This window comes from Zosterops lateralis, assembly GCF_965231275.1.
Source record: "Zosterops lateralis genome assembly, chromosome: 1".
Taxonomy (NCBI): Eukaryota; Metazoa; Chordata; class Aves; order Passeriformes; family Zosteropidae; genus Zosterops; species Zosterops lateralis.
In genome coordinates, this window is record NC_139762.1 from 150,432,660 (window position 1) to 150,460,190 (window position 27,531).

General features: G+C 40.1%; 1 protein-coding gene across 1 annotated transcript; it reads left to right on the plus strand.

Moving 5' to 3' along the window:
* TONSL (tonsoku like, DNA repair protein) lies at window positions 1-27,071 on the plus strand (the record flags this gene model as incomplete). The annotated part of the gene is made up of 18 exons (XM_083863360.1): window positions 1-43; window positions 871-966; window positions 1,851-1,993; window positions 2,663-2,894; window positions 3,103-3,232; window positions 4,101-4,413; window positions 6,958-7,158; window positions 8,440-8,592; window positions 10,120-10,353; window positions 11,967-12,186; window positions 13,379-13,443; window positions 15,002-15,091; window positions 16,610-16,682; window positions 18,763-18,926; window positions 20,209-20,332; window positions 21,036-21,651; window positions 23,928-24,078; window positions 26,910-27,071. 18 exons carry the CDS (start codon window positions 1-3, stop codon window positions 27,063-27,065), a joined length of 3,204 nt encoding a protein of 1,067 aa, XP_083719486.1. The 3' UTR covers window positions 27,066-27,071.
* Between the last annotated feature and the right edge of the window lie 460 nt (window positions 27,072-27,531).

Consider the following 27,531-nt stretch of genomic DNA (forward strand, 5'->3'; position numbering starts at 1 on the left):
ATGGCGGCGGAGCTGAGCGCTGAGGCGGCGCGGGAAATCCGCCGTGAGTCCGGGCTTTTATGGCGCTCAACGCGGTTGGAACGGCGCTTAAAAAGCTTTAATGAGGGCGGGAAGGGGGCACGGGCACCTTCAGGACCCCAGGAATCCCTCCCGCGCCGAAATCTTCTCAGGCGGCCCCGCGGTTCCCTCAGGTTACCGTCCCTCAGGTCGTCATGGGCTCCGGTTCCCCTCACGGCGATTCAAATGTTCATCTCGGGGTTTCTTTAACCCTCGAACCCCTCACAGGGCTGAAATTTCCGCTCACAAGGGTTGAAATCTTCACTTCACGGGTTTTAAACCATCGAACTCCTCATAAGGCTCAAATTCTCCCTCACGGGGTTGAAATCTTATTTTCAGGGGTTTTTAACTCTCAAACCCCTCACAGGACTCGAATTCCCCCTCACGATTTTGCCCCCTAAAATTGTAATTTTCCTCCTCCAAATTCTCGGCTTTTTCCCCAAAAAATTGTCCTTCTCCTCCGAAATCCTCCCTTTTTTCCCCCCCCAAAAAAATTCTCCTTTTTTCCTTCTTAAATTCTCCTTTTTTTTTCCCCCGCCGAATTTCTCTTCCCCTCTCAAATCCTCCTTTATTTTTTCCCCCAAAATTCTCATTTTTCCCCTCCAAAATTCTCCTTTTCCCTCCCCTGAAATTCTCCTTTTTTTTCGCCTCTACACAAAAATCTCATTTTTTTTTCCCTTCCCAAATTCTCTTTTTCCCCCTCCAAAATTCCTCATTTTTTTTAATTTTAATTTTTCCTGGGAATTTCTCCCCTTTTCCCTCCTCACCCCCAAAATTCCCAATTTTTTTATTTTCTTTTCTTTTTCATCCCAGAACTGGAAAAATCCAAAGAAAAATTCCGACGTCTCGGGAATCCCTCGGAGGAGGCAGCGACCTGCAACCGCCTGGGGGAGCTGCTGGCTGCCCATGGTGAGGGAAAATGGGGAAAACTGGGGAAAAAGGGAATAAAAATGGGACTGGGAGAGATCCTGGCTGCCCATGGTGAGGGAAAATGGGGAAAAAAAAGGGGGGAAATGGCGGGAAATGAGAAAAAAATGGGGAAAAAGGGGGAAAATGGGTGGAAAAAAGAGGAAAAATTATCTCTATTATTCCCATTATTCCCCTTTTTCCCATTTTCCCATCATTCCCTCATCCCCATTCCCATTTTCCCTATTATTCCCATTTTTCTCATCCCTGTTTTTCCCATTTTCCCATTTTTCCTCATTCCCATTTTTATTATTCCTGTTACTCCCATCATTGCCATAATTTCCATTGTCCCTGTTACCCCCATTATTCTCATTCCCATTTTTCCTCATCTCCATTCCCATTTTTCCCCTTTCCACTCTCCAATCCCATTCCCATTTTTCCAGTTCCCATTCCAATTATTCCCATTATTCCCATTGCCATTCTCATTTTTCCCACTCCAGCCATCCCCACATTCCATTTTCCTGTTCCCATTTCCCACCATTCCCGTTATTCCCATTACTCCCATTATTCCTACCATTCCCATTTTCCCATTGTCCCTGTCATTCCCGTTTTCCCCATTCCCATTGTTCCCGTTTTTCCCATTCCATCCCATTCCCATTCCCATTTTTCCCATTATTCCCATTTTTCCCATTCCCACTATCTATCCCCATTATTCCCATTTTTTCCTCATTCCCATTTTTTGCCATCCTCATTCCCTTTTTTCCCATTCCCATTATTTCAATTTTTTCTCTTTCCCAGTTTTCCCATCCTCATTCCTGTATTCTGCTCTTCCCACTTTTCCCTTTATTCTCACATTCTCCTTGTTCCCGGTTTTCCCTGTTTTCCAGGCCGTTTTGGGGAGGCCCTGGAGCAGCACCGGGAGGAGCTGCGGATCCTGGAGGTGGCCGAGGACACCCTGGGCTGTGCTGTGGCCCACAGGAAAATCGGGGAGCGCCTGGCCGAGCTCAGGAGGTTCCCCCAGGCCCTGGAGGTGAGGAAAAAAGGGAATTCCAGGAATTTTTCTCAACTTTTCCTGGATTTTCCCCGATTTTTCCCATGTTTTCCCCTGTTTTTCTCAGATTTTCCCCAAATTTTTCCCATGTTATTCCAAATTTCCCTCATTTTTTTTCTCATATTATTCCCAGTTATTCCCAATGTTTCCCCAATTTTTTCCTGATATTTTTTCGTGATTTTTCGTGATTTTCCCCGTTGCCCATTGGAATTGTGGGAGTTGTAGTCCCCGGGCCATGAGGGGCCAGCCCAGGGACCACAATTCCCAGAATTCCCATTGCCCATTGGAATTGTGGGAGTTGCAGTCCCCATGAGGGCCATGAGGGGCCAGCCCAGGGACCACAATTCCCAGAATTCCCATTGCCCATTGGAATTGTGGGAGTTGCAGTCCCCATGAGGGGCCAGCCCAGGGACCACAATTCCCAGAATTCCCATTGCCCATTGGAATTGTGGGAGTTGCAGTCCCCATGAGGGCCATGAGGGGGGTGGCCGATGGTGGCCCAGAGACCACAATTTCCCCTGTATTTTTCCCAGTTTTCCCCCAAATTTCCCAACTTTTCCCAATTTCCCCCCCAAAATTTTCCCCAAATTTTCCAACTTTTCCCAAATTTCCCTGGATTTCTCCCAGATTTTCCCTGTTTCTCCACAGCACCAGCGCCGTCACCTGTCTCTGGCCCAATCCCTGGGTGACCCCGTGGAGCAGCAGCGAGCCTGGGCCACCATCGGCCGCACCTTCCTGCTCATGGCCGAATCCACGGAACTCTCAGAATTCCCCGAATTCTCTCAGGGCTCCCAGGGCACCTCGGGAATTTCGGGAGCGCTGAGCCGAGCCTTGGAGGCATTTAAAGCCAGCCTGGAAATCGTGGATACGCAGCTGGAAGGTGCAGAATTTTTGGGGAATTTGGGGATGTGGGGGCAGAATTTTGGGATGTGGGAGTGGAATCCTGGGATTTGGGAATAGAATTTTGGGAAGGGGGGAATCAGGAGAATCTCAGAATGGGATTTTTTGGGAACTGGGAATGGAATGGAATGGGGGGAGTTTGGAATTCCCAAAATTCCAGTGATTTATTCCCATTTTTTTCCCTGCAGGAATTCTGCCGTGCCAGGAGCTGGCCCAGATGCGGAGCCGCCTCTTCCTCAACCTGGGGCTGGTCCAGGACTCGCTGGGGAACAGCCCCGAGAGCTCCAAACTCCTCTGCAAAAGTGTCCAGCTGGCTGAGTGAGGGAAATTCACAGCAGTTTGGAGGGGAATTTGGGGGATTTTTTGGGAGTTTTTGGGAGTTCAGGGGGAATTTTTGGACATTTTAAAGAGAATTTTGGGGATTTTCAAGTGAATTTTTGAGGGTTTTGGAAGAGGATTTTGGGGCGTTTGGGAAGGGATTTGAGGAGTTTGGGATGGAAATTTTGGGGATTTGGGGAATCTGGGAATGGATTTTGGGGAATTTTGGAGAGGATTTTTGGTAGTTTTGGAGTGAATTTTTGGAGTTTTTGAAGAGGATTTTTTTGGGGATTTTGGAGATAATTTTGGGGAGTTTTGGAGGGATTTTTGAGGTTTTTGAAGAGAGTTTTTGGGAGTTTAGGAAGGGATTTGAGGAGTTTGGGATTGGAATTTTGGGGATTTTGGCTCAGGATTCTGGCAATAGATTTTTTTAGGGAACCTGAGACTGGATTTTTTTGGAATTTCTCAAAAATTTCTGGATTTTTCCATGGAATTTTTTGGACTTTGAGAATTTTGGCTCAGAATTTTGGCTCAGAATTTTGGGAATTTTGAGAATTTGGGACTGGGATTTTGGAAATCTTGGCTTGGAATTTTTGGGGATTTGGGTTTAGAATTTTGGGAATTTTGGCTCGGAATGTTGGGAATTTTAGGTCAGAACTTTGGGAATTTGGAATTGGAATCCTGGGAATTTGGGAATCAGGGAATGTTTTTTTTTTTAGGGAACTTGGGACTGGATTTTTTGGGAATTGCTCAAAAATTTCTGGATTTTTCCCTGAAAAATTTTGGACTTTTGCCTCAGAATTTTGGGAATTTCACCTCAGAATTTCAGCAATTCTCCCTCATTCCCAGTTTATTTTCCCCCCCTCAGGCAATCCCAGGTTTTGGAGGATCAATTCCGAGCCCATTTCAACCTGGGGCTTCTCCAACAACGAAATTCAGAATTTTCCCAAGCCCTGAAAAGCCTCAGCCGAGCCCGGGACTGCGGCCGGAACCTCGGGGAGCCCCAACTCCAGGGGGAGGCTGAGGCTGCTCTGGGACAGGTGAGAAAAATCTGGAATATTTGGGGAAATTTTGGGAATTTTTGGGGAATTTTTTGGAATTTTTGGGGAATTTTTTGGAATTTTTTGGAATTTTTTTTGGATTTTTGGGGTGTTTTGTTTTGTTTTTTGGGGGGGTTTTCGTGATTTTTTAAAGGGATTTTCCTGATGTTTTCTGTTTGTTATTTCAGGAATTTTTGGGATTTTTTGGGGGAATTTTTTTTGCATTTTTCGGGCTTATTTTCGAAATTTTTTTTTGCAAATTTGTGGTGGGTTTTTTTGTGTGGTTTTTTTGTGATTTTTGCATTTTTTTTTAAAGGGATTTTCCTGATGATTTCTATGGTTTGTTGTTTCAGGAATTTGGGTGAATTTTAGGGGCTTTTTAGGGATTTTTTTTTTATTTTTTGGGGGGGGATTTTTTTGAGATTTTTTTTCAATTTTCACAAAATTTTCTTGGTATTTTCTTGGTGTTTTCCCATTGTTTGTTGAGTTGCTCTTAGAACTGGGAATTTTTTGGAAATTTTTTGAGAAATTTTTTGGGAGTTTTTTGGGAATTTTTGGGGGAATATTTGGGAATTTTTTGGGAATTTTTTGGAAATTTTTTGAGAAATTTTTTGGGAGTTTTTCGGGAATTTTTGGGGGAATATTTGGGAATTTTTTGGGATTTTTTGTGCTTTTTTTTTGTGGTTTTTGGTCCAATTTTTGGGGGGATTTTTTGTGGGAATTTTCGGGATTTTCCCACTGCTTGTTCCTGAAAAGGAATTTTGGGAATTTTTGGGGGAAATTTCAGGATTTTTTTTGAGAATTTCAGGAATTTCTTTTAGGAATTCTCAGGAATTTTGGAAATCCCATGGAACTTTTTGGGATTTTTTTGGGAGGAGAATTCTTCTCCAGCTTTTGCTGAGTGACTTTGCGGGCGCCAAAATTTTGGTTTTTTTTTCTACTCGAATTCAGAGCTTTTTTGAGGGGATTTTTTTTTTTTTGAATTCTGGGATTTTTTGGGGAACTTGTTTTTTGGGAATTTTGGAAATTCTCTTGCAGGTGCTGCTGTCCCTGGGGGATTTTGAGGGCGCCAGGCGGGCGCTGCGCCGGGCCCTGGCCCTGGGGAACCCCGAGAGCCGCCAGCTCCGACGCAACCTCCGGCACGGTCAGTGACGCTCAACGTCCCCACACGGCACCAAAATGGCTCCAAATGGCGCCAAAATGGCACCAAATGGCACCAAAATGGCACCAAAATGGCACCAAATGGCACCAAATGGTGCCAAAGTGTCAAAAAATGGCACCAAAATGGCACCAAATGGCGCCAAAATGGCTCCAAATGGCGCCAAAATGGCTCCAAATGGCACCAAAATGGCACCAAAATGGCACCAAATGGCGCCAAAGTGTTGAAAAATGGCACCAAAATGGCACCAAATTGGCTCCAAATGGCATCAAATGGCGCCAAAGTGTCAAAAAATGGCACCAAATTGGCTCCAAATGGAGCAAAAATGGCCCCCAATGGTACCAAAATGGCACCAAAATGGCACCAAAGTGTCCCCAAGTGGCACCAAAATTGCACCAAATGGCACCAAAGTGTCAAAAAATGGCACCAAAATGGCTCCAAATGGCATCAAATGGAGCAAAAATGGCCCCCCATAGTACCAAAATGGCACCAAGTGGCACCAAATTGGCTCCAAATGGCACCAAATGGAGCAAAAATGGCCCCCAATGGTACCAAAATGGCACCAAAATGGCACCAAAGTGTCCCCAAGTGGCACCAAAATGGCACCAAATGGTGCGAAAGTGTCAAAAAATGGCACCAAAATGGCTCCAAAGGGAGCAAAAATGGCCCCAAATGTCCCAAAAATGTCCCTTAAGTGTCCCCAAGTGTCTGAAAATGGCACCAAAGTGCCCCTCAAAATGTCGAAAAATGGTCCCAAAATGGTGCCAAATATCCTCAAAATGGCACCAAAATAGTCCCAAAATGGTGCCAAGTGCCACCAAGTGTCCCCAAATGGCACCAAAGTGGCCCAAAATGGCCCCAAATGGCACCAAAGTGTCCCCCAATGGTACCAAAATGGGCCCAAATGGCCCCAAGTGGCACCAAATTGGCACCAAATGTCCCCAGGTGTCCCCTAAATGCATCAAATGCTGCAAAAATGGCACCAAAATGGCGTCAATTGGCGCCCAATAACACCCCCAGTGTCCCCAATGTCCCCAATCCCCCTGAGTGTCCCCAGTGTCCCCAATGTCCCCAATCCCCCTGAGTGTCCTCAATGTCCCCAACATCCCAAATCTCCACAATGTCCCCAGTGTCCCCGAGTGTCCCAAATGGCCTCAGTGTCTCCAGTGTCCTTAACATCCCCAATGTCCCCAATCCCCCTGAGTGTCCCCAGTGTCCCCAAACATGACAAATGTCCCCAATGTCCTGATCCCCTCAATGTCCCCAATACCCCTGAGTGCCCCCAATGTCCCCAACATTCCAAATCTCCACAATGTCCCCAGTGTCTCTGAGTGTCCCCAGTGTCCTCAACAGCCCCAATGTCCCCAAGTTCCTCCAAGTCCCCAATGACCACAGTGTCTCCAATGTCCCCAATGTCCCCGAGTGTCCCAAATGGCCTCAGTGTCTCCAGTGTCCTTAACATCCCCAGTGTCCCCAATCCCCCTGAGTGTCCCCAGTGTCCCCGATGTCCCCAATCCCCCTGAGTGTCCCCAGTGTCCCCAATCCCCCTGAGTGTCCCCGGTGTCCCCGCTGTCCCCTCAGCCTCGCGGGTGTCGCGCTGTCTGTCCCGCCTGTCCCGCGGTGACCCCGCCGACCCGTCGGAGTCGCTGTCACTCTTGGAGCGCCTCGGGGACAGCCTGGCCCGCCTCGGGGACTTCCGCAGAGCCGCCGAATTTTACCAGAAACAGGTAAAGGATTCCCAAAAATTCCAACTATTTGAGACTCTTGGGAGTTTGGGGGAATTTTTAGGGGATTTTTGGCATTTTTTGGTATTTTTTTCATATTTTTTTTGGGATTTTTTTGGAAATTTTGAGGGATGTTTTAGGAGGTTTTTTTGGGATTTATTTCATTTTTTGGGGATTTTTGGGGAGTTTTTTATTTGATTTTTTTTGGATAATAAATTCTAGGAATAAAAATAATAAAAATATAAAAAAATATAAAAATATAATATAAAAATAAATAAATAAAATAAATAAATAAAAATAATAAAAATAATAAAAATGAATTCTAGGAATTTATTTTTGGGGGTTTCTTGGGATATTTGGGATTTTTTTTTTAATTTTATTTTATTTTTGGGGGTTTTTCAGATGTATTCAGATTTTTTAGAATTTTTTTCAGACCTTTTTCAGATATTTTGAGGTGATTTCTTTAAATTTTTTTTGTGTTTTTAGGAGTTTCTTGAAAATTTTCTTGGGGTTTTTTTGGCACTTTTTTTGCCGGATTTGGCTTGTTTTTTCTGTTTTTTCTATTTTCCCCATTTTATTGTGATTTTTTTTTTGCTTTCCCCCCATTTTTCCACCCACATTTCCTCATTTTATCCCCTTTTTTTCCCATTTTTCCCCCCTTTTTTATTTTTCCCCATTTTCCCCCATTTCTCCCCATTTTTCCCATTTATTTCCCCCTTTTCCCATTTTTCCCCAAATCCCCATTTTACCCCTCAAATTCCCCATTTTCCCCCCCTTTTTTTTCCCATTTTCCCCAGTTTTTTTTTCCCCTTTTCCCATTTTTTTCTCATTTTTTCCCTTCTTCCTTTTTTTGGGATTTTCCTCTTCACAATTTTCTTTGGGATTTTGGATGGTTTTTGGATGGTTTTGGGGCTTTTTTTTCCCATTTTAATGAAGTTTTCCCCTTTTTACCCCATTTCCCTCTGCTTTTTCCCAATTTTTTCCTTTTCTTTCCCATTTTTCCCATTTTTTTTCCAAATTTCCTATTTTTCCCCATTTTCCCATTTTTTCCTCCCAAATTTCCCATTTTCTTCCCCAATTTTCCCCCTTTTTTTCCTTTTCCCCCATTTTTTCCAAATTTCCCATTTTTCCTCCCAAAATTGCCATTTTTTCCTCATTTTTCCCCATTTTTTCCCCATTTTTCCCCTTTTTTTCCCAAAATTCCCATTTTTTCCCCATTTCCTCCTGTTTTTTCCCCATTTTTCCTCCCAAATTTTCCATTTTTCCCCATTTTTCTCCTCCCAGCTGTCCCTGGCTGAGTCCCTGGGGGCTCCAGGGCGGGACCTGGCCGTGATCCACGTCTCTCTGGCCACGACATTCCGGGATCTGGGAGAACATTCCAAGGCCCTGCAGCACTTCCAGAGGGAGCTGGAGCTCAGGAAAGGGGAACCCCTGGAGGTGGGAAGGATCCCAAATTCCGTAATTCCCAAATTTCAAATCCCTGAACCTAAAATCACAAATTTCCAGCCCAAAATTCCTGAGCCCAAAATCCCCAAATTCCCAAATCCTGGAGGCCAAAATCCCCAAATTCATGAATCCAAATCCCACAATTCCAAATCCCAAAGTCCCAAATTCCCATCCCAAACTCCCCAAATCCGAAGCCAAAAATCCCAAATCCTGTATTCCAAATTTCCTTCCCAAAATCCCAAATTTCCTTCCCAAGAGCCCAAAATCCCAAATCCCAAATTCCTGAACCGAAATTCTCAAATTCCTGATCCCAAAATCCCCAATTTCCATCCCAAATTTCCGAATTCCCAAATCCCAAGTTTCCAATCCCTGGCCCCGTTCCTGATTCCAAATTCCAAATTCCCAGATTCCTGAGCCCAATCCCAAAGCCCATCCCAAGATCCCAATCCCAAGATCCTCAATTCCCAACCTCTGACCCCAATCCCAAATTCCCAATCTCAAATCCCAAAATTCCCATATTCCAAAATTCCCAAGTTCCTGATTCCACATTCCTGACCCCAAATTCCCAAATTTCCATCCTGAACTCCTGACCCCAAATCCCCAATCCCTAATCCCAACCCCCAAGAAACCCAATTCCCAATTTCCCAAATCCCAATCCCCAAAATCCCAAATTTCTGAACCAAATCCCAAATTCCCAATCCCTGATCCCAAATTTCAATGCCAAATTCCAAATTCCTGATCCCAAATTTCAATGCCAAATCCCAAAAATCCTGCTCCTAATCCCAAATCCCAACCTCACATTCCAATCCCAAATCCCTGATCCCAAATCCCCAAATCCCCAAAATCTCAAATGCCCAAATCCCGAATCCCTGATCCCAAATCCCCAAAATCTCAAATGCCCAAATCCCAAATCCCTGATCCCCAATTCCTGATCCCAAATCCCCAAATCCCCAAAACCTCAAATCCCCAAATCCCGAATGCCTGATCCCCAATCCCTGATCCCAAATCCCCAAATCCCCAAAATCTCAAATGCCCAAATCCCGAATTCCTGATCCCCAATCCCTGATCCCAAATCCCCAAAATCCCAAATCCCCAAATCCCCAAAATCCCAAATCCCCAAATCCCCAAAATCTCAAATGCCCAAATCCCGAATTCCTGATCTCCAATCCCTGATCCCAAATCCCCAAATCCCCAAAATCTCAAATGCCCAAATCCCAAATCCCTGATCCCCCAAATCCCCAAAATCTCAAATGCCCAAATCCCGAATCCCTGATCCCAAATCCCCAAAATCTCAAATGCCCAAATCCCAAACGTCCTGATCCCAAATCCCCAAAATCTCAAATCCCCAAATCCCCAAAATCCCAAATCCCCAAAATCTCAAATGCCCAAATCCCAAATCCCTGATCCCAAATCCCCAAAATCCCAAATCCCCAAATCCCCAAAATCCCAAATCCCCAAAATCTCAAATCCCCAAATCCCAAATCCCCGATCCCAAACCCCCCGCCTGCCCCATTGCAGGAGTGTGGGACGTGGCTGAACGTGGCTCTGGCTCTGGAGGATTTGGGCTCGTCCCCTGCTCAGGTCGTGGCCCCGCTCAGGAACGCGCTGGGATGTGCCCAGGCTGCCGGGGATTCCCGCCTCCAGGTCAGAAATTCGGGGCATTTTGGGAATTTGGAGGGATTTTTGGGAATTTGGGGCATTTTTGGGAATTTGGAGGGATTTTTAGGGAATTTTTTTGGAATTTTTAGGGAATTTTTTTGGAATTTTTAGGGAATTTTTAGGACTTTTTTTTTTGATTTTTCTTTATTTTCTTGGGGACTTTTTTGAGGAGTTTTTTTTGGATTTTTATGGGAAATTTTGGGGATTTTTTTTGGATTTTTATGGGAAATTTTAGGGATTTTTTTTGGATTTTTATGGGAAATTTTAGGGATTTTTTTTGGATTTTTATGGGAAATTTTGAGGACTTTTTTGGGATTTTTATGGGAAATTTTGGGGATTTTTTTTGGATTTTTATGGGAAATTTTGGGGATTTTTTTTGGATTTTTATGGGAAATTTTGAGGGATTTTTTTTTTGGATTTTTATGGGAAATTTTGGGGAATTTTTTTTGGATTTTTATGGGAAATTTTGGGGATTTTTTTTGGATTTTTATGGGAAATTTTGGGGATTTTTTTTGGATTTTTATGGGAAATTTTGGGGATTTTTTTTGGATTTTTATGGGAAATTTTGGGGATTTTTTTTGGATTTTTATGGGAAATTTTAGGGATTTTTTTTGGATTTTTATGGGAAATTTTGGGGAATTTTTTTGGATTTTTATGGGAAATTTTAGGGATTTTTTTTTGGATTTTTATGGGAAATTTTGAGGGATTTTTTTTGGATTTTTATGGGAAATTTTGGGGATTTTTTTTGGATTTTTATGGGAAATTTTAGGGATTTTTTTTGGATTTTTATGGGAAATTTTGAGGGATTTTTTTTGGATTTTTATGGGAAATTTTGAGGGATTTTTTTTGGATTTTTATGGGAAATTTTAGGGATTTTTTTTTTTGGATTTTTATGGGAAATTTTGGGGAATTTTTTGGGATTTTTATGGGAAATTTTGGGGATTTTTTTGGATTTTTATGGGAAATTTTGGGGAATTTTTTTTGGATTTTTATGGGAATTTTGGGGTTTTTTTTTTTTTTTTGGACTTTTTAGGACTTTTTTTTATTTTGGGGGGGAATTTTTTAGGGATTTTTGGGGGATTTTTTTTTAATTTTTGGGGGGATGTTTTGGGAGGTCTTTGGAGAATTTTCAGGGGATTTTTTAGGGCTATTCGGGTACATTTTCAGGGCTTTTTTTGGGGGTTTATTTTTGGGAGGTTTTTTGGGATTTTTGGGGTTTTTTTGAGATTTTTGGGAGTTTTTTTGGGGTTTATTTTTGGGAGTTTTTTTGAGATTTTTGGGGTTTTTTTGAGATTTTTGGGAGTTTTTTTGGGGTTTATTTTTGGGAGTTTTTTTGGGATTTTTGGGGTTTTTTTGAGATTTTTGGGAGTTTTTTTGGGGTTATTTTTGGGAGTTTTTTTGGGATTTTTGGGGTTTTTTTGGGGTTTTTTTTGGGGGGCAGTTTTCAGGGCTTTTTTTTGGGGGATTTTTTTAGGGCTGTTCTGGTACATTTTTGGGGGTTTATTTCTGGGACTTTTTTGGGATTTTTGGGGGGGATTTTTTTGGATATTTTTTGGGATTTTTTAGGGCTTTTTTAAGACCTATTTTTGAGCTGTTTAGGTGCTAATTTTTCTTTTTTTCAGAATATTTTTAAGGCTATTTGAGGCTTTTCTTTGCAATATATTTGAGCAATTCCCAGGATTTTTTTAATTAAAGGTTAAAAAACCCTTTTATTTTTTTTTTTTTGGGGATCCTTTTATCCCAAAATTGGGATTTTGCAGCGCCGGGTCCTGCGGCGGCTCCGGGTTCAGCAGCTCCGGGCCGGGGACCCCCAGGGGGCACAAGAAACACAAAATAAACTGGGGGAAAACCCCGAAAATGAGGACGAGGAGGAGGAGGAGGAGGAATCAGAGGAATCAGAGTCGGAGTCGGAGCTGTCAGAGAGCGGTGAGATAAATTTAGGGGCTTTAAATTGATTTTTTGGGGGGTTTATATTGAATTTTTGGGAGATTTTTTGGGTTATAAATGGAATTTTTGGGGGTTTAAAGGCAATTTTTTTGGATTTTTGGGCTATAAATGGAATTTTTGGGGGGATTTGGGGGTTTAAAGGCAAATTTTTTTGATTTTTGGGCTTTAAAGGGAAATTTTGGGGGTTTAAAGGCAATTGGTTTGGATTTTTGGGCTTTAAAGGGAAATTTTGGGGGATTTTTTGGGGACTTTTTGGGGTATAAATGGAATTTTTTGGGGGGGATTTGGGGGTTTAAAGGCAAATTTTTTGGATTTTTTTGGGCTTTAAAGGGAAATTTTGGGGGATTTTTAGGGACTTTTTGGGCTATAAATGGAATTTTTGGGGGTTTAAAGGCAATTGGTTTGGATTTTTGGGCTTTAAAGGGAAATTTTGGGGGATTTTTTGGGGTATAAATGGAATTTTTTGGGGGATTTTGGGGGGTATAAAGGGAATTTTGGAAGGGTTTAAATTGATTTTTTTGAGGATTTTGGGGGTTTAAATGGATTTTTTTTTGAATTTTTAGGGTTTAAAGGGAATTTTTGGGGATTGATTTGATTTTCTTGGGGGATTTTTGGAGTTTAAGGGAATTTTGGTGGAATTTTAGGGGATTTTTGGGAGATTTTTGGGGAATTTCAGGAGCCTGGAAAAGTTTTGAGGTTGTAAAAGGGAATTTCTTGGATTTTTTGGAGTTTTAAAGAGAAATTTTGGGGGGGATTTTTTTGGGGTTTAAACAGAATTTGGCAGATTTAAACAAAATTTTTGGGGGATTTTTTGAGGCCTTAAAGGGAATTTTTTGGGGGATTTTAGGATTTAAAGAATTTTTTTGGGATTTTTGGGGGATTTTTCTGGGGGTTACAGGAATTTTTGGAGGTACAAATGGAGTTTAAAGGGAATTTTCAGAGGTTTAAAGGGAATTTTTGGAGATTTTGGGGGTTTAAAGGGAATTTGGGGGGTTTAAATTGATTTTTGGGGATTTTTTTGAGGGTTTAAATTGATTTTTGGGGGATTTTGGGGATTTAAATGGGATTTTTTTGGGGTTTTAAATGGGATTTTTTGGGGTTTAAACGGAATTTTGGGGGATTTTAAGGGAATTTTGGGGGATTTTGAGGGAATTTGGGGGTTTTTTTGCAGAGGATGAGGACGAGGACCTCGAGGGTTACCCCAAAAGTGTCCCCGGGAGACGCCGCAGCAACAGGGTGAGAAAAACCCCCAAAATTCCCAAAAATCCTTCCCAAATCCTCCCGAAAATACTCCAAATTCCTGAATTTCCCTCCAAAAAATCCCAAATTTCCCTTCCAAAATTTGCCCAATCCTCTCAAAATCCAAAAATTTCCCCTAAACCCCCAAATTTCCCCTCAGAATTCCCAAATTTCCCCTCAAAATTCCCAAATTTCCCCTCAGAATTCCCAAATTTCCCCTCAGAATTCCCAAATTTCCCCTCAAAATTCCCAAATTTCCCACAAAATTCCCAAATTTCCCCTCAAAATTCCCAAATTTCCCACAAAATTCCCAAATTTCCCCTCAAAATTCCCAAATTTCCCACAAAATTCCCAAATTTCCCCTCAGAATTCCCAAATTTCCCCTCAAAATTCCCAAATTTCCCACAAAATTTCCGAATTTCCCCTCAAAATTCCCAAATTTCCTAAAAATTCCCCAAATTTCCCAAAGATTCCACCCAAATTCAAAAAAAATTGTAAAAAATTCCCCCAAATTCCCAAAGTTCTTAAATATTCCCAAAATTTCCCAAAAATTCCCCCCAAAATCCCCTAAAAATTCCCAGATTCTCCTGAAATTCCTAAAAATTCCCTAAAATTCCCAAAAATTCCTAAAAATTTTCCAAACTTCCCCCAAAATTCTCAAAATTCCCCCCAAAATTCTCCCAAAGTTCCACGAGATTCCCCCAAAATTCACAAAACTTTCCAAAATTTCACAAAAATTCCCCTAAATTCCCTAAAAATTCCTCCAAATTCCCAAAAATTCCCTCAAAATTCCCAAAAATTCCCCCAAAATTTCACAAAAATTCTCCCCAAATTCCCCAAAAATTTCCCAAAACTCCTAAAATTTTCCCCAAATTCTTAAAAAAATCCCAATAATTCCTTTAAAATCCCAAAAAATTTCACAAAACTTCCCCCCAAATTCCAAAATATTCCCCCAAAATGCCTCCAAAATTTCCCAATTTTCCTCCATTTTTTTTTCTTTCCCCCCCCATTTTTTTTTCATTTTCCCCAATTTTTCCACCCTTTTTTTCATTTTTTCCTCAATTTTTCCACCCATTTTTTTCATTTTTTCCCCAATTTGTTTTTTTCATTTTCCCCAATTTTTCCCCCCATTTTTTTCATTTTTTCCCCAATTTTTTTTTCATTTTCCCCAATTTTCCCCCCATTTTTTTCATTTTTTCCCCAATTTTTTTTTTTCATTTCCCCCAATTTTTCCACCCATTTTTTTTCATTTTCCCCAATTTTTCCACCCATTTTTTTCATTTTTTCCCCAATTTTTTTTTCATTTTCCCCAATTTTTCCACCCATTTTTTTTCTTTTTCCCCAATTTTTCCACCCATTTTTTTCATTTTTTCCTCAATTTTTCCCCCCATTTTTTTCATTTTTTCCCCAATTTTTTTTTCATTTTCCCCAATTTTTCCACCCATTTTTTTCATTTTTCCCCCAATTTTTTTTTTTCATTTTCCCCTCAATTTTTCCCCCAATTTTTTAATTTTTTCTCCCAATTTTTTCCCCAAATTCTCCCAAATTTCAGCAGTGGAGCCGCCGGAACGAGCGCGGGGAGACCCCCCTGCACCGAGCCTGCATCGAGGGCGACACAAAACGGGTCCGACTCTACCTGGACCAGGTGAGAAACACCCCAGAAAAACCTCAAAATTCCCAAAAAAATCCCAGAAATTCCCCCAAAAAATCCCAAAATTCCCCCAAAAAATCCCAGAAATTCCCCAAGAAATCCCAAAATTCCTGAAGGAAATTCCCCAAAAAAATCCCGAAATTCCCCCCAAAAATCCCCAAAATTTCCCAGTAAATTCCAAAAGGTCCTCAAAAAAATCCCAGAAATTCCCCAAGAAATCCCAAAATTCCTGAAGGAAATACCCAAAAAAATCCCAAAAATTTCCTGAAGGAAATTGCCCAAAAAAATCCCAAAATTCCCCCCAAAAAATCCCAGAAATTCCCCAAAAAAATCCAAAAATTTCCTGAAGGAAATTGCCCCAAAAAAATCCCAAAATTCCCCCAAAAAATCCCAGAAATTCCCCAAGAAATCCCAAAATTCCTGAAGGAAATTCCCCAAAAAAATCCCAAAATTCCCCCAAAAAAATCCCGAAAATCCCCAAAATTCCCCAGTAAATTCCAAAAGGTCCTCAAAAAAATCCCAGAAATTCCCCAGGAAATCCCAAAATTCCTGAAGGAAATTCCCAAAAAAATCCCAAAAATTTCCTGAAGGAAATTCCCCAAAAAAATCCCAAAATTCCCCCCAAAAAATCCCAGAAATTCCCAAAAAAAATCCAAAAATTTCCTGAAGGAAATTCCCCAAAAAAATCCCAAAATTCCCCCAAAAAATCCCAGAAATTCCCCAAGAAATCCCAAATTTCCTGAAGGAAATCCCCCCAAAATTCCTGAAAGAAATTCCCCCAAAATTCCTAAAAATCCCAAAATTCCTGAAGGAAATTCCCCCAAAAAATTCCAAAATTTCCTGAAGGAAATTCCCCAAAAAAATCCCAAAATTCCCCCCAAAAATCCCCAAAATTCCCCAGTAAATTCCAAAAGGTCCTCAAAAAAATCCCAGAAATTCCCCAGGAAATCCCAAAATTCCTGAAGGAAATTCCCAAAAAAATCCCAAAAATTTCCTGAAGGAAATTCCCCAAAAAAATCCCAAAATTCCCCCCAAAAAATCCCAGAAATTCCCAAAAAAAAATCCAAAAATTTCCTGAAGGAAATTGCCCAAAAAAATCCCAAAATTCCCCCAAAAAATCCTACAAATTCCCCAAGAAATCCCAAAATTCCTGAAGGAAATTGCCCAAAAAAATCCCAAAATTCCCCCCAAAAAAATCCCAAAATTCCCCCCAAAAATCCCCAAAATTCCCCAGTAAATTCCAAAAATGTCCTCAAAAAAATCCCAGAAGTTCTGAAGGAAATTTCCAAAAATCCTAATATTTTCTCAAAAATTCCATAAAACTCCCAAAATTCCTGAAGGAAATTCTCAGAATTTCCCCCAAAAAAATCTCCAAATTTCCCTCAAAAAAAATCCCCAAATTTCCCTCAAAAAATCCCCAAATTTCCCTCAAAAAATCTCCAAATTTCCCTCAAAAAATCTCCAAATTTCCCCCCAAAATCCCCTAAAAAATTCCCATTATTTTTGTTTTAGGGTCACCCCGTGAATCCTCGGGATTATTGTGGCTGGACCCCCCTGCACGAGGCTGCAAATCATGGACATTTGGGTGAGGGGGAAAAGGCTTTTAGGGGGATTTTTGGGGTTTTTTTGAGGTTTTCTGGGGGGGGAAATATATCCTAAAAAATAAGGGGAGGAGGGAAAAAAATCCCAAAAATATTGGGGGAAAAAATTAAAAAATTGGGGGGAAAATGAAAAAAAAAATTGGGGGAAAAAATGAAAAAATTGGGTGGAAAAATGAAAAAAAAAGGGGGGGGAAAAAGAAAAAAAATGGGGAAAAATTTGGGGAAAAAATGAAAAAAATCGGGGAAAAAATGAAAAAAATTGGGGGAAAAAAATGGAAAAAGTTAGAGGGAAAAATGGAAAAAATTCGGGGAGAAAATCCCAAAAAATTAGAATCCTAAAAAAATTAGGGAAGGAAAAAAATTCCAAAAAAGTTTTGGGAGGAGAATCCTAAAAAACTGGGGGAGAATCCCAAAGATTGGGGTAGAAAAAACCCAAAACTTTGGGGAAAAAATCCCAAAAAATCCGAGCAAGGACTTGAAATGGGATCTGGGATTAGGAATGGGATTGGAAACTGGGATCAGGAACGGGATTGGGGTGGAAATAGGATCAGGAATGGGATCGGGAATGGAAATAGGATCAGGAATGGGATCGGGGGTGGAAATAGGATCAGGAATGGGATTGGGAATGGAAATAGGATCAGGAACGGGATTGGGAATGGAAATAGGATCAGGAATGGGATCGGGAATGGAAATAGGATCAGGAATGGGATCGGGAATGGAAATAGGATCAGGAATGGGATTGGGGTGGAAATAGGATCAGGAATGGGATCAGGGGTGGAAATAGGATCAGGAATGGGATCAGGGGGGGAGAATGGGGTAAGAAGTCAGGGATGGGGTTGGGAATGGGATTTGGAACAGGGTTCAGAGATAGGAATGGGGTCAGGGGTCAAGGATGGGATTGGGATCAGGGATTGGGAGTGGGAATGGGGTCGGGAATGGGAACAGGAATGGGATTGGGAACAGGGATCAGGAGAATGGGAATGGGATGGAAATGGGATCAGGAACAAGAATGGGATCAGGGATTGGGATTGAGACTGGGAATGGGAATGGGAGTGGGGTTCAGGAATGGGAATGGGATTGGGAACAGGAATGGGGTCAGGGATTCGGAACAGGGATCAGGAATGGGATCAGAGACTGGGAATGGGATCAGAAGTCAGAGGTGGGGTTGGGAATGGGATCAGGAATGGGGATGGGATTGGGAATGGGGTAAGAAATCAGGAATGGGGTTAAGGATTGGGAATGGGATTTGGAACAGTGTTCAGAGATGGGAATGGGATCGGGGTGAGGGATGAGGTCAGGGATCAGGAATAGGATCAGAAATGGGAACAGGGATTGGGAATGGGGTCAGGGATCAGGAACGGGAATTGGGAACAATGATTGGGATCAGGAATGGGATCAGGAGCCATAATAGGATCAGAGATGGAAATAGGATCAGGGATTAGGAATGGGGTTGGGAATGGGATTTGGAACAGGGTTCAGAGATGGGAATGGGGTCAGGAATGGGATTGGTATTGGGGATCAGGAATGGGATCAGGGATGAGGAATGGGATCAGGGATCAGGAATGGGATCAGGGATCAGGAATGGGATCAGGGATCAAGGAATAAGAAATGAGATCAGGATTGGAATTGGGATCAGGGATCAGAAATGGGATTGGGAATGGAATTGGGGTCAGGGCTCAGGAATGGGATTGGGATCAGGAATGGGATTGGAATCAGGAATGGGATCAGGGATGAGGAATGGGATTGGGATCAGGAATGGGATCAGGGATGAGGAATGGGATTGGGATCAGGAATGGGATCCGGGATCAGGAACGGGATCAGGGATCAGGAATGGGATTGGGATCAGGAATGGGATTGGGATGAGGAATGGGATTGGGATGAGGAATGGGATCGGGATCAGGAATGGGATTGGGATGAGGAATGGGATCGGGATCAGGAATGGGATCAGGGATCAGGAACGGGATCAGGGATCAGGAACGGGATCAGGGATCAGGAATGGGATCGGGCTCAGTACCGGGCTCAGTCCCGGGCTCAGGACCAGGCCAAGCCCCCTCCTCCCCGCAGAGATCGTGCGGGTGCTGCTGTCCCGCGGGGCTGCCCTGGATGACCCGGGCGGGCCGGGCTGCGAGGGGATCACCCCCCTGCACGACGCGCTGGCCTCGGGGAGGTTCCCTGTGGCGCAGCTGCTCGTCCACAGCGGGGCCAACGTCACCGCCCGCAACGCCAAGGTCAGGGAAAAACCTCTTGGCTTTTTTTTTTTCTATTTTCTTCAGATTTTTTTTTTAATTTTTTTTTAATATTTTTTTTTTTTTTTTCAAAATTTTTTTTCCTTTTTTTTTTAAATTTCTTTTTTCACAGAATTTCACCCCAAAACTCCTCAAATTCGCCCCAAAAATCCCTTAATTCTCCCCAGAATTCCCTGAATTTCACCCCAAATTCCCAGAATTGCAGGAATCCACACCAAAATTCCTTGAATTCTCCCCAAAATAACCACAATTTCACTCCAAACCCCCAAAAAATTCCCAGAAATCACCCCCAAATACACAGAATTTCACCCCAAAACTCCTCAAATCCCTTAATTCTCCCCAAAACCCCCAAAATTACTGGAATTTCACCCCAAATTCCCAGAATTACAGGAATCTACACCAAAATTCCTTGAATTCTCCCAAAAATAACCAAAATTTCACTCCAAACCCCCAAAATTCCCAGAATTTCACTCCAGAATTCCTGAAATTCACCCCAAAACTCCTCAAATTCCCCCCAAAAATCCCTTAATTCTCCCAAAAATTCCCTGAATTTCCCCTCAAATTCCCAGAATTGTCCCCAAAGCTCCAAAATTCTGGGAAATTCACCCCCAAATTCCCAGAATTCCCCCCCAAATACACAGAATTTCACCCCAAAACTCCTCAAATTCACCCCAAAACTCCCTTAATTCTCCCAAAAATTCCCTGAATTTCACCCCGAATTCCCAGAATTGTCCCCAAAACCCCCAAAATTCTGGGAAATTCACCCCAAAATTCCCAGAATTTCACTCCAGAATTCCTGAAATTCACCCCAAAGCTCCTCAAATTCACCCCAAAAATCCCTTAATTCTCCCCAAAATCCCCAAAATTCCCTGAATTTCACCTCAAATTCCCAGAATTGTCCCCAAAACCCCCAAAATTCCCAGAATTCACCCCCAAATACCCAGAATTTCACCCCAAAGCTCCTCAAATTCACCCCAAAAATCCCTTAATTCTCCCCAAAACCCCCAAAATTCCCTGAATTTCACCCCAAAATCCCAAAATCGCCGGAATTTCACCCCCAAATTCCCAGAATTCACCCCCAAATACACAAAATTTCACCCCAAAACTCCTCAAATTCACCCCAAAAATCCCTTAATTCTCCCCAAATTCCCAGAATTTCACTCCAGAATTCCTGAAATTCACCCCAAAATTCCTGAAATTCACCCCAAAACCCCCAAAATCCCTGGAATTCTCCCCAAAATTTGGATTTTTCCCCTTTTCTCAGGGTCAGACCCCGCTGGAGACGCTCCAGGAGTGGTTGGAGAATTTCGGGGCCGAACTCGACGCCGAGACCTGGGAGAGCGTCAGGGACACCCAGAGGCTGCTCCGGGAAAAAATGGGACAAAAAGGTGAAAATTCTTGGAAATTTTGGGGAATTTTTTTGGGGATTTAAAAAAAAAAAAAAGGGGGATTTTTTTTCTGATTTTTCAGGGCTTTTTCATGATTTTTTCCTGATTTTTCAGGGCTTTTTAATGATTTTTTCATTGGGGTTTTTTTGATTTTTTCCTGATTTTTCAGGGCTTTTTTTTTTTTTTTTTCCAGATTTTCTTTGGATTTTTCCCAAATGTTTGTTTATATTTTTTTAATAACTTTATTAGGATTTGTTCGGCCTTTTGGGAATTTTTGGGGCCATTTTGGGGATGTTTTTGCAGGGATTTGGTGAGAATTTTTTTCGAATTTTCCATGGTTTTTCTGGATTTTTTTTTTCCTGAATATTTTAGGATTTTTTTGGAATTTTTGGGGGCTTTTTAGGATTTTTTTCAAAATTTTGGGGGAATTTTTTTTTCCAATTCTTTCTGACTTTTTTTCTAATTATTATTTCTGGAAACTTTTCTTATTTAGTTTAATTTTTTTTTAGGATTTTTCCCAAATTTTCCAGGTATTTTTCAGGATTTTTAAAGGATTTTTTTTAAAGCATTTAAAGGGATTTTCTTTGGATTTTTTTCCCTGATTTTTCTAAGATTATTTTAGGAATTTTTTTTCATATTTTTTTTTAATTTTTCCTGCTCTTTTTCCAACCTAATCCCAAATTTTCTTGTTGCTTTTTTCCAGCCCCTCCAGACCATTCCCAAATCCCAAATTTCGGGACCGGAAAGCGCCAACGAGTCCCGGAAGCTGAAAAGGAGGAAAAAACCCCAAATTTGGGCAAATCCCAAAAACCCAACACAGAAAATCCCAAATTTCCATCAGAAAATCCCAATTTTTCTTCAGAAAATCCCAAATTTCCACCAAAAAATCCCAATTTTTCTTCAGAAAATCCCAAATTTCCATCAGAAAACTCCAAAACCCCCCAAATTTCTGCTTTAATTCCCGAGGCCGAGTTCCTGGAGCTGGAGGATTGGCTGGAGGATGATTTGGGCCCATCCCGAAAAAAACCTCGGAAGAATTTTCGGGAATTTCAGGAATTTCGGGAGCCCAAAATCCCCAGTTTGGGGAATCCCAAAGTTTCTTCATCTCCTGAGTCCCAAAATTTGGGAGATGAACCCAAAGAGCAACAGGAAATTTTGGGGGATTTTTTGGATTCTTCCAAAATTCCAGAATTTTCTGGGAATGGCCCAAATTCTTCCAAAGTTCCGGAATTTTCTGGGAATGGCCCAAATTCTCCCCAAATTTTGCGGATCCGGATCCGAATCCAGGACGACGTTTTCCTCATCCCGGTGGAGCCCAGGTGAGGATTCCACAGGTTTTTTTTTTTTTATCCCGAAGTTCTTGTAAAAAATTCCCTCAAAAATCCCCAAAAATTCCCATTAAATTTCCCCAAAAATTCCCATTAAATTTCCCCAAAATTGCAAAATAAATTCCTGCAAAAATTTCACATTTCCCCCCCCCCAAATTCCCATCTAATCCCTCCAAAAATTCCACTTAAAAATCCCAAAAATTCCCATAAAATTCCAAAAAAAATCTCTCCAAAAGGGAAGAAAAAAAAACCGAAAAAAATCACAAATCTCAAGAAAAATCTCACCAAAATCCCCCCCAAAATCCCAGAAATATCCCATAAAATTCCCATAAATCACCTCAGAAATACTCAAAAAATTCCAACCAAAAACTCCCCCAAATATATCCCCCAAAATATCCTAAAAAAACCCACAAAACATTCTCAAAAAATACTAAAAAAATCCAACAAAAATCCTCAAAAAAATCCACAAAAATTCCCAAAAAATCCTCAAAAAATTCCCCAAAAATCCTCAAAAAATTCCCAAAAAATCCTCAAAAAAATCCCCAAAAAATCCTCAAAAAATTCCCAGAAAATCCTCAAAAAATTCCCAAAAAATCCTCAAAAAAATTCCCAAAAAATCCTCAAGAAATCCCACAAAAAAATCCTCAAGAAATCCCACAAAAAAATCCTCAAGAAATCCCCAAAAAAATCCTCAAAAAATCCCAAAAAATCCTCAAAAAATTCCCAAAAAATCCTCAAAAAATTCCCAAAAAATCCTCAAAAAATTCTCAAAAAATCCTCAAAAAATCCCCAAAAAATCCTCAAGAAATCCCCAAAAAAATCCTCAAAAAATCCCAAAAAATCCTCAAAAAATGCCCAAAAAATTCCCAAAAAATCCACAAAAAATTCCCAGAAAATCCTCAAAAAATTCCCAAAAAATCCTCAAGAAATCCCACAAAAAATCCTCAAGAAATCCCCAAAAAAATCCTCAAAAAATCCCCAAAAAATCCTCAAAAAATTCCCAAAAAATCCTCAAAAAATTCCCAAAAAATCCTCAAAAAATTCCCAAAAAATCCTCAAGAAATCCCACAAAAAATCCTCAAAAATTCCCAAAAAATCCTCAAAAAATCGTCAAAAAATTCCCAAAAAATCCTCAAAAAATCCCCAAAAAATTCTCAAAAAAATCCCCAAAAAATCCTCAAAAAATTCCCAAAAAATCCTCAAAAAAAATCCCCAAAAAATTCCCAAAAAATCCTCAAAAAAATCCCCAAAAAATTCCCAAAAAATCCTCAAAAAAATCCCCAAAAAATCCTCAAAAAATCCTCAAAAAATTCCCAAAAAATCCTCAAAAAATTCCCAAAAAATCCTCAAAAATTCTAAAAAATCCTCAAAAAATTCCCAAAAAATCCTCAAAAAATCCCCAAAAAATCCACAAAAAATCCTCAAAAAATTCCCAAAAAATCCTCAAAAAATTCCCAAAAAATCCTCAAAAAAATCCCCAAAAAATCCCCAAAAAATCCCCAAAAATCCTCAAAAAATCCCCAAAAAATCCTCAAAAAATCCTCAAAAAATTCCCAAAAAATTCCCAAAAAATCCTCAAAAAAATCCCCAAAAAATTCCCAAAAAATCCTCAAAAAATCCTCAAAAAATCCTCAAAAAATCCCCAAAAAATCCCAAAAAAATCCCAAAAAATCCCCCCAAAATTCCCAGAAAATCCTCAAAAAATTCCCAAAAAATCCTCAAAAAAATTCCCAAAAAATCCTCAAGAAATCCCACAAAAAATCCTCAAGAAATCCGCAAAAAAATCCTCAAAAAATCCCCAAAAATCCTCAAAAAAATCCCAAAAAAATCCTCAAAAAATTCCCAAAAAAACAACAAAAATCCTCCAAAAATCCCAAAATATATCTCCCAAAAATTCCTCAAAAAATCCTCAAAAAATCCCACAAAAAATCCTCAAGAAATCCCCAAAAAAATCCTCAAAAAATTCCCAAAAAATCCCCAAAAAATCCCAAAAAAATCCCCAAAAAATCCCAAAAACATTCCCAAAAAATCCTCAAAAAATTCCCAAAAAATCCTCAAAAAATCCCCAAAAAATCCTCAAGAAATCCCCAAAAAAATCCTCAAAAAATCCCCAAAAAAATCCTCAAAAAATCCCAAAAAATCCTCAAAAAATGCCCAAAAAATTCCCAAAAAATCCACAAAAAATTCCCAAAAAATCGTCAAAATTCCCCAAGAATTCCCCTGAAAATCCTCCCCAAATCCCTGAAGTCCCTGCCATTCCTTTGCAGCGCCGATGTGAGCGTGAGCGTGCTGAGTCTGCGCGCGGCCGAGCGCTTCTCGCTCAGCTCGGGGCTGTTCCCGCAGCTGCGGCTGCGCAAGGCCGGGGCCCTGCTGGCCCCCCACGACCCCGTCAGTGCCGTGCTCGGCGACCACGACCAGGTAACGCCCGGGAGCCTTGGGGGAATTTGGGCAGTTTTTAACAGGTTTTGGGGGGGGGGTTTGTGGGATTTTTTGAGGAATTTTGGGGGATTTTTTGGGAATTTTTTGAGGATTTTGGGGGATTTTTTGGGATTTTTTTGAAGATTTTGGGGGATTTTTTGGGGTTTTTTTGAGGATTTGGGGGGATTTTTGGGGGTTTTTTTGAGGAATTTTTTGGGATTTTTTTTTGAGGAATTTTGGGGGATTTTTGTGGGATTTTTTGAGGAATTTTGGGGGGATTTTTGGGGGGATTTTTTGGGATTTTTTGAGGAATTTTGGGGGATTTTTTTTTTGAGGATTTTGGGGGATTTTTGGGGGTTTTTGAGAATTTTTGGGGGATTTTTTGGGGTTTTTTGAGGAATTTTTTGGGATTTTTTGGGAATTTTTTGGGATTTCTTTGAGGAATTTTGGGGGATTTTTTGGAGTTTTTTGAGAATTTTTGGGGGGGATTTTTTGAGGAATTTTGGGGGATTTTTTGGGATTTTTGGGGGATTTTTTTGGGTTTTTTTGAGGATTTTGGGGGATTTTTGGGGGTTTTTTGAGGAATTTTGGGGTATTTTTTTGAGGAATTTTGGGGATTTTTTTGAGGATTTTGGGGGATTTTGGGGATTTTTTTGAGAATTTTGGGGGATTTTTTGGGATTTTTTTGAGGAATTTTGGGGGATTTTTTGGGGTTTTTTGAGGAATTTTTTGGGATTTTTTTGAGGATTTTTTGGGAATTTTTTGGGATTTCTTTGAGGAATTTTGGGGGATTTTTTGAGGTTTTTTGAAAATTTTTGGGGGGGATTTTTTGAGGAATTTTGGGGGATTTTTTGGGATTTTTGGGGGGTTTTTTGGGGTTTTTTTGAGGATTTTGGGGGATTTTTGGGGGTTTTTTGAGGAATTTTGGGGTATTTTTTTGAGGATTTTTGGGGATTTTTTTGAGGATTTTGGGGGATTTTTAGGGGTTTTTGAGAATTTTTGGGGGATTTTTTGGGGGTTTTTGAGAATTTTTGGGGGATTTTTTGGGGTTTTTTGAGGAATTTTTTGGGATTTTTTTGAGGAATTTTTTGGGATTTTTTTGAGGATTTTTTGGGAATTTTTTGGGGTTTTTTGAGGAATTTTTTGGGATTTTTTTGAGGATTTTTTGGGAATTTTTTGGGATTTCTTGAGGAATTTTGGGGGATTTTTTGAGGATTTTTTGGGAATTTTTTGGGATTTCTTTGAGGAATTTTGGGGGATTTTTTGAGGTTTTTTGAGAATTTTTGGGGGGGATTTTTTGAGGAATTTTGGGGGATTTTTTGGGATTTTTGGGGGATTTTTTGGGGTTTTTTTGAGGATTTTGGGGGATTTTTGGGGGTTTTTTGAGGATTTTTTGGGTATTTTTTTGAGGATTTTTGGGGATTTTTTTGAGGATTTTTTGGGATTTTTTGGGATTTTTTTGAGAATTTTTGGGGGATTTTTTGGGATTTTTTTTTGAGGATTTTGGGGGATTTTTTGGGATTTTTTGAGAATTTTTGGGGGGATTTTTGTGGGATTTTTTGGAGATTTTTTATTTAATTTATTTTTTGGGCATTTTTGGGGCTTTTTTGGAATTATTTGGGATATTTTGGGGGGGAATTTTCAGGGAAATCTTGGGGATTTTGGGGGAATTCTTTTTTAATTTGGGGGATTTGGAATTTTTGGGGAAATTTATGGGCATTTTTGAGGATTTTTGGGGGGAATTTTTGGGGTTTTATGCGGATTTGGGGAGGTAATTTAGGGATCTTTTAGGGGATTTTGGGATTTTTATAGGTAATTTGGGATTTTGAGGGAATTTGGGAATTTTGCAGGATTTTTTGGGTGAGAATTTTTATTTCTTTGGGACTATTTTGGGTGGATTTTTTCTTATTTTTCAGGACTACTTTGGGTGGATTTTTTTTTATTATTTTTGGGAACTATTTTAGGTGGATTTTTGTTATTTTTTCAGAATATTTTGGGTGGATTTTTTTAAATTTTTTTTCAGAATATTTTGGGTGGATTTTTTTTAATTTTTTTTCAGAATATTTTGGGTGGATTTTTTTTTTTTTTTCAGAATATTTTGGGTGGATTTTATTTTTATTTTTGGGAACTATTTTAGGTGGATTTTTTCTTATTTTTTCAGAATATTTTGGGTGGATTTTTTAATTTTTTTTTCAGAATATTTTGGGTGGATTTTTTTTATTTTTGGGAATTATTTTAGGTGGATTTTTATTTTTTTTTCAGAATATTTTGGGTGGATTTTTTTATTTTTGGGGACTATTTTAGGTGGATTTTTGTTATTTTTTCAGAATATTTTGGGTGGATTTTATTTTTATTTTTGGGAACTATTTTAGGTGGATTTTTTCTTATTTTTTCAGAATATTTTGGGTGGATTTTTAAATTTTTTTTTCAGAATATTTTGGGTGGATTTTTTTTATTTTTGGGAATTATTTTTAGGTGGATTTTTATTTTTTTTCAGAATATTTTGGGTGGATTTTTTTATTTTTGGGGACTATTTTAGGTGGATTTTTTTTGGGGGGGGGACTATTTTGGGTGGATTTTTTTAAATTTTTTTTCAGAATATTTTAGGTGGATTTTTGTTATTTCTTCAGAATATTTTGGGTGGATTTTTTTTTATTTTTGGGAACTATTTTGGGTGGATTTTTGTTATTTTTTCAGAATATTTTGGGTGGATTTTTTTTATTTTTGGGGACTATTTTGGGTGGAATTTTTTTCTCTTTTTTGGGACTATTTTGGCTGATTTTTGGGGACTATTTTGGCTGATTTTTTGAGAATCTTTTCCCATTTTTCAGGTGGAGGCTGAGATCCTGGGCTGGGATTTGCCGCCGCTCCCGGAGCGATATCAGAGAATCTGCTCCAGCCTGGGCCTGGGTGAGCCCCCAAAATCCCCCAAAATCCCAAAAAAAATCCTCAAAAAAATCCCAGGAAATTTTTGGGGATCACCCTGAGGATCCCTGGGGGAAAAATGGGGAATTTTAGAGGAATTTCGAGGATTTTAGGGGAAATTTAAGGGGATTTTTGGAGATTTTGGGGTTTTTGATTCGTCTTTGTTCTCAAATTTCCCACCAAAGCCCCCAAAATTCTTTCAAAAAATCCCAAATTTCTCCCAAAAATGCCGAATTTCCTTCCAAAAACCCCCAGATTTTCCTCCAGAAATCCCAAATTTCCCTCAAAAATTGCCAAATTTCCCCTCAAAAGCCACAATTTTCCCCCAAATATTCCCTCAAAATCCCCAAATTTCCTCCTAAAAATCCTAAATTTCCCTCAAATTTCCTTCACAACCCCCCAAATTTCCCTCAAAAAATCCCAAATTTCCCTCAAAACCCCCAAATTTCCCTCAAAAAATCCCAAATTTCCCCCAAAACCCCCAAATATTCCCTCAAAATCCCCAAATTTCCCTCAAAAAATCCTAAA